Source organism: Nannospalax galili, unplaced genomic scaffold (assembly GCF_000622305.1).
Source record: "Nannospalax galili isolate Female #2095 unplaced genomic scaffold, S.galili_v1.0 scaffold875, whole genome shotgun sequence".
Classification (NCBI taxonomy): Eukaryota; Metazoa; Chordata; class Mammalia; order Rodentia; family Spalacidae; genus Nannospalax; species Nannospalax galili.
Genome location: NW_008337059.1, coordinates 105172 through 112312, shown reverse-complemented (window position 1 = coordinate 112312; position 7141 = coordinate 105172). Strand labels below are relative to the sequence as shown.

At 45.5% G+C, this 7141-nt stretch overlaps 1 protein-coding gene and 1 non-coding gene across 5 annotated transcripts in view; both read right to left on the bottom strand.

The window, feature by feature from the left end:
• The window catches only part of Dnmbp (dynamin binding protein), a 115469-nt gene that overhangs the window by 45464 nt on the left and 62864 nt on the right, over positions 1-7141 (bottom strand). The window contains exon 1 of one of the 4 annotated variants that reach the window (XM_029563013.1): positions 1151-2636. The exons of the other annotated variants lie outside the window; for them this stretch is intronic. Within the exon in view, the coding sequence (XP_029418873.1) occupies positions 1151-2306 (1156 nt within the window). The 5' untranslated portion in view covers positions 2307-2636. Of the gene's footprint in view, positions 1-1150; positions 2637-7141 lie in introns of those variants that run through there. 4 annotated transcript variants of the gene reach the window in all.
• On the bottom strand, positions 3787-3950 carry LOC115070178. Its single transcript, XR_003849378.1, has one exon. It is a non-coding gene; the product is annotated as a U1 spliceosomal RNA (small nuclear RNA).

Sequence of the window (7141 nt, the reverse complement as noted above, 5' to 3'; positions counted from 1 at the left end):
AGGAGAAGGGAGAGGAGGGAGAAAGGAAGAAAAGATGGAAAAAGAAAGAAAAGATGGAAAGAAAAAAGAAAAAGTTGCCTGCTAAATTAAATTCCTCAGCTTCCCAACTGAAGGTAGGTTTGTTTTCATTTCACTTTCATAACTAGAGGTGCAAGGTGCCTGCTCTGTCTAAATGGTGCCTTGGGAATCTGAGTTAAATCAGGCCTGTGAGTAGGAGCACAGGATAAACCACTGGCAAATTTGGGATTGCACCATGGTCTCTTTGGTCTCTGATGGACCCAGTCCAAACTTAAGCAGTCAGCCACTCTGAAAGAGACTAAAGTGAGAAAGTTTCCTCTTGGAAGGGGGGTGTGAGGTGGGCTTTCTAGATCATTCACTTTCTCTGGTTCTAACCCTTATCCTCTGGCTATAGCCTAGACTCCCTGTGGCAAGTTCAGCATGTGGAGAACACACAGTATAAAAATAAAGTTCAACAGGGAGTACCAAAGTTATAAACACAACACGGCAAAAACAGCTCATGTCACAGGCATGAAGACACGAGGCAAGACAGAAGAACCTCTACAGGATCAAAGACTCCTGACACTCCCATTTTACAATTACTTGGTGAAGGCTCAGTGAGGTGAAATGACTACCTAACAGGTACAAAGCACCATGACAAATTCAAATAAGCTTCTGAATTCCACAAGAGCTCTAGGGCTCGTTACAAAGAACAGCCCAAAATACAAATCAAGTCTTCTCTCCTACTAAAGTCTAAAGAAGGTTAAGGACTGAGAGAAACATGTCAGGAAAATAAGTTTTCAGCATGATGCCCCAATAATAAATGTGCTGTCCCCACAAGAGGAACAAGAATGTTAAGATAAGAATGCAAGGATGTTTGCACTAGAGGCAGCTGACAACCACGGAGACTAGGACAGTTCCCATGAGGTGCTGTCTGGTTTGGGGGCCATGGCACGTCATTCGTGGTGCTACTTCTACCCTTGCTCTACAAAATGCCTCCCAAGGGGATCCCACCTCAAAGGCTGGTCTCACACAAAACACACTTGATGAGACATGGGGGCGCAAGGCTCTGTAAGCACACCCACTGCTCGTACCCAATGTTCTGTTTTCATGTTTTATCCTTTAATCTGTCAGAGGCCGGCTGAGTTCCTACCTTGGGGTTTCTTCCTGTTCTGCACAAACTCTGAGCGTCTCAGGGTGCTGGGAGCTGTTCGGCGGAAGCAGCTATTCCTTCTCCAAGTTTCTGGGCCAGTTAACCTTCTGTCCTCTCCTAAATGCCAAGTGTTCTCTAATGCAGGGCCCCGAGGAATCCCAAAGTGATGTTCTTGCTCTCCCCTAGTACACTGATTCTCTACCCCTTCTGGAATGGTTCCGTTGCCTCTAGGTGCCCTGATTACGGGTGTGTCAACGTCATGATACTCCAAATCTTCCCCTTGAGGGACAGAATCGACTTGTCTGAAATTATGAGATTCACACTCATAGTTTGCAAAGAAAGTATCACAGCCTTTATTTTCTGAGTCAAAGTTAGCCAGATCCATGGTGTAAGTCTTTGCTTTGGGGTAGATTTTGTCATTCTGGTAAACCTTCCCATCTTCTTCATAGTATTTAACAAATTCTTTACCTTTGTTGATACCATTCAAATCTGGAAGCTCCACAGACTGACCCTTAGAATAACTCCCAGGAACATGATAGAAATTACTGTGATCTCTATAACCTAAGTTAATTTCTTTACAATCATCAAGACTATAATTAAAATTCCTGAGGCTCATATACCAATTTTGAGGTTCATATAAATTCCCCAAAGAATCATCCAAACTCCTGTAGCTATTCCTCTGTGTGGTTTTTTGTAAATCCTCAGGATTATAAATCAGATCCTTGTAATCTACACAGCCATTCACCTGCCCATATTCCCCAGCTTTCTGGACCACATCTGAGCTTCCTGCAAGCAGAGGATCCTCTGACCCAGGCCTGGGATTCCCACAGTCTACATCTCCACTCCTATAACCATCACAGCCTTCGGGAAACAGACAGCTCTCCCCACTTTCGTTGGCTTCCCCACAGTCCAAATAGCTTGGTTCACTCTGCTCAAAATCCCAGTATCCACAGTGTCTTTTTCTGTAGGGCCGATTTCGCCACTGGGCCAGGTATGTGGAGTCCAAGCCATTTTCTGTGTGGAGTCCATCCAGCACAGTAACGTTCCTTTTCCGGAGGCTCCTGCAGTCTTCGTTCTCCAAGCTGAAGCCCTGAGGTGCTTTCTCCTCAGCTTCTCTTTCCTTTCCAGTCTCACCGATTTCACTCATATTCAACATAGCTACGGGTTTTACTTCTCTTTTCCATGGGCTTGGGTTGGGCTGAAAAGCAGACAGGTGTAGTCTAGCCTAAGGCTGGATCTGTCCTGCTTAAAATGTCTCCCACAGCACTGGAGACTCTTCCTGCTGCTCTGGTTGGAGTGCAGAGCAATGTGGAGTCACTCCAACTTCAGGATCCAATCAGTGAGCTACTATAGCTTTCTCCTGGGAGTCCAGGAGATAATTAGTAACCAGAGTTCATGTGATTGGTGTTGGCAACCTTGTTGGTGTTTCCCTTGAGCTGGTCAGACTGGCTTGGCTGCTTTGTGCACTGAAAGTAGAGGCATTCTGATGCCCTCAAGGTTCTGTAGGGAAAAAAAAGCTGTGTGAAAGAGAAAGAGCACTCTTTCAAAGCCCCAGGTCAGGTCTGCCAACTTACCATCAGTGAGCCACAGGGGTGAAAATGTGCTGGAATGTGCAGCTCCAAGTGGCCCTCCACTCCCTGTCTTTCAAGTAGCCTTTCTTATCCTTGGACCTCTGAAATTTTTTGCTGAGAAGCACAATCCTCCCTGCCCTCCTGTGGGATTCCAGTGACCAGGCAGTACACACTCAGGCCAACAGCTGCTCAAGTTCCACAGCTTCCACTGCTGTGCATAGTTCCATTGTGTGAATGCTCTTGTCTAGGGAACAATTATGCTAGATGTTCTTAGATACCTGTTATGCCAGAAAGCATTAAAACCATTCATTTCCTAAACTCTTTTCTAGCCAATTCACACACCATATTTAAGAAGTAAAGAATGAGGCAGAAAAGTGTCGATTTGAGATCAGCAAGCTTCAGCTAGCCAGCTACTCACTGTAAAGAAAAACGCACATGGCAAGTGGTATGTAACAAACACAGGTGACAATCACAACAAAGTCCCTCATGTGATGAGTGGAGGTTTCATGGAAATGCTGGCATTTGGATGGTGCTACCTTCAAGGATGAACCAAAGCTGGGCGTAGTCCACCAGTACACCTTTAGTCCCAGCACTCAGGAGGCAGCGCAGGCAGATCTCTGTAAGTTCAAGGGCAACCTAGTCTACATAGCAACTTCCAGGCCAGCGAGAGCTATATAGCCCCCCCCCACCCCCACCCCCCCGTCAAAAAAAGGTTGAGGCATATTCCCATTAACTTTTTCAGTTGTTAGTTCTTTAAGGGAGAACTAAACAAAGGGATGCAGTATGGCAGTGAGAATATGTAAAAAGGGACAAGGCTGAAGGATGACCTGAATGCATTTGTTTTATTCTGGGCGTGATGAAGAGTCTCTAAAGGTTTTGGATTGGGGAGTAACACACTAAAGACAGGCCTCAATTGAATCCCTCTTCCAGCTGCCTGGTCGCTTATTAGATACCCAAGAATAATTCTTTAATCTGACCCTGATTTTTAGAATGGTATAAAGAACTCTGAGCCCAGGGTGATAGGCTTTGACCATAAACAGGTGTTTACCCTACTACTTTTTTTTTCAGGGGAGAGTGCGAACACAGTCCTCCACTACCACAAACTATGCAGTTGAGTTTCCCACATTTGGGGAAATCTCAGGGGTCAGTACATTCAGAAAGCAATGGATAAGCCTTGCCCTGGGAAAACCACCTTCGAGATCATGGTGTCTCCCCTGCCAGGTAAGCATTCCCCTCCTACTTATAAACGGAACATTCTCTCCAGGACTCACTGGCCCATCTATAGGGTAAGGCAGGTGGCCCTGGTGACTTCTCTCAGTCTTCTAGCTTTAATAATCCTTGATTCTCTTTTTCCCTCACAACTCCTTAGATGGGCTCTTGTGTACTGTTTGTTTGCTGGTTGGTTGCTTGCTTGCAGGAAAGCACTCTATCACTGAGCTGTAACTCCAGCTCCCTCTGTTTTGAGAAATTATGTCACTAAGGTACCCAGGCTGGCCTTGAATTCACTCTATAGTGCAGGCAGACTTTGAACTTGTAATCCTCCTGCCTCAACCTCTACAGCAGCTGAGTTTACAGGCCTATGCCACCATGCCTGGATTCTGTTCATCTTTGGGATCCTCTTTAGATTGTCAAGCCTTCTGGTGTCCTCTTGGCAGCAGCCATAGCCCCAGTGGCTCCGGTCCCAGTGGTACGTGTTATGACTGGTGCTAGGAAGTCAAGAAAATCTTCCTTTTTGATCTTCACTATCCTTCAAGGAAGGTGTGCAATTAGTCTTCTTTCTACCACAGATAAAGAAATAATCCAGTTGGGTGTGGTGAGGAATGCCTGTAATTCCATCACTGGGAAGATCAGGTCAAGGTCATCCTTGGCTAAATAGCAAGTTCAGGCCAATCTGAGTTCCATGAGACTGGAGTCCGAATAACTTGTCTAGGATCACATAAGCTGTTACATAGTATGGCCATCATTTGAATCCAGATCTGTTTGACTAGTCTAGACTAAAAACACAGTAATACCTTAACTTCCCTCCAACCAAATAAACAAAAAAAATAATTCTATCATGGTATAATTTAGAAGTGGACCTCTTACGGAGGCAAGGACACAACCCCACCTACACTATCAATTCCTCTGTCTCCAGTCATAGCTTACCTCCCAGTATAGGGAAGTTCCTTACTCACAGCACACAAGCACATAGGCCCACACAGACTGAGTCAGTATCTATAGACTGTGATTTGGTTCATCAAACAAATAGGCAACATCATTTGGGAGGACAGCTTTGCCATGAGAAACAACAGAACAACAGCAAAATCTAGAGAGCACTCAGCAGACAATGAAAGGGGACATTAGCTTCTAGAAGTTTAATTTGCTAGTGATCAGTGTGAACTAAGCTTAATTTCTCTGTTATTTCCTCATATGTGAAAGGAGGAAGTAAATGCTTTTAATTACCTAAAATATATTTTATTTTAATTTTATGTGTATGAATGTTTTGCCTGTAGGTATACATGTGTACCACATGCATGCAGTACCCAGGGAGGAGAGAAGAGGGTGTCAGATCCCCTAGACTAGAGTTAGGATGCTTGTAAGCTGTCATTCTGGTGCTGGGAACTAAACCTTGTCCTCAAGAGCAGCCAGTGCTCCTAATGCATCTCTCCAGTGCTGTTTCTCTGCTACTTTAAGTCCAAAATTCTATGATCTTGCTTATTTCTAACTCAATTGAAAATAAAGATTAATCTTTCCTAGCTGGCACAGTGGTGCCCACCTGTTATCCCAGCAGGTAATAGAGACAGGGGGATGTTGGGGACCTCTGTTATGCAAAGTGGAAGTCCCTTCACGACCGGACAGCTCATGCAGCTCGGGATCATGTGCTGAGGGCTCCTTTCATAGCAGGGTGCCTTCCTGGCATCTTTCCTGACTCTCCTTTTGAAGTGCCCGCCACAAATGCCATAACATAAACATGGCCTCAGGCTTTAGGAATACCATGCCTCCTGTGTGATATTTCCAGGCAGACAGCAGTCTGGCAGAAACCCACTTCCATATGTAAATAGAATGCCTCACAAAGCATCTAACAGCCAAAGCTTTTACCAATACCCCCATGGTATAAGTATCCTAGTTTTCTCTTAATAGAGAGAGAGCTGGGTCGCAGAGCTGCTGAATTGCTGAGAGCAGAGACACTTAATAAAGCTGTAACACAGACTAAGCCGAGTCTTGAGTCTTGTGCCTTACTACCGGCGACCTAGCCTCTCCGGGTGGCGCACTCCCCCGTGACCAACTTACGGACATCCTAGCTTTCGCTGTCCTCGTACTCTTCCCGTGGGGTTCAGTGGCCAGTGGACCTCGCATCCTGAGGTGAAATAGGGACAGGTGAAATAGGGACGGGTGAAATAGGGACAGGATTCGGCTGGACAATGCTCCAGTAGCAGAGAGGCTGTCAGCACCAGAGATGCACGGACAGAGACATGGGACCCGAGCCTGCGGGAAAAGCCGCGGCCAGAGCCGTGTGGCGGGGATCCCGAGATACCCGCGCACACCACGCCTGGGGCCCAGAGCACTCCCTGATACCCGCACACACCACGCCTGGGGCCCAGAGCACTCCCTATAGGGGGATATCAAGCTAAAGACTAATTTGGGCTACATAATTGAGATCCGATTTTAAAGATTTATTATTTATGTGTATGCATATCCGTGTCTGCATATGCCACATGTGTGTAGGTACTAGAGGAGGCCACAATGGATGTTAAGATTCCCTGGAACTGGAATTACAGGTGGTTGTGAGCTGTTTAACATGATGCCAGGAACCAAACTTGGGTCCTCTGAAAGAGCAGCCAAGTGCTCTTAATTACTGAGTCATCTCTCCAGTCCTGAGATCCTATTTTAAAAAAAGCATGGGAGCGAACAAGAACCATAAAGATTCTTGTTAGTAAGCCTGATGACCTGAGTCCAATCCCTGGAACCAACTACTGCAAATTATCTCTGACTTCCAAAGGTATGCCATGGCACCCCCCGACACACACAAGTAAATAAATAAATGTAATACATTGCCTTTTTTTAACTTAAAATAAAAAGCTGGTGAGATGGCTTAGTAGGTAAAGGCACTTGCCACCAAGCCTGATGACCTGAGTCCAATCCCCAGAATTCACATGGTGGAAGGAGAGAATCAACTACTGTAAGTTGTCCTTGTCCTCTGACCTCCACACACAGTAGCGTGTGGCCATGCATGCATGCACGCATGCACGCGCTCAAGCACACGTGCTCACACACACACAGATGTAAAAGACTAATCTTTACTGTTTTGGAAAACAGAGTTCTCTTTAGCAACTATATACCTTTCATAAAGCTATCTCGATAAGAAAAACACACCTAGTAAGTCAGCCAGAGAAGAGATAAAAGAGAACTAAATTACAGGTACATAGACATGAAGAACTGG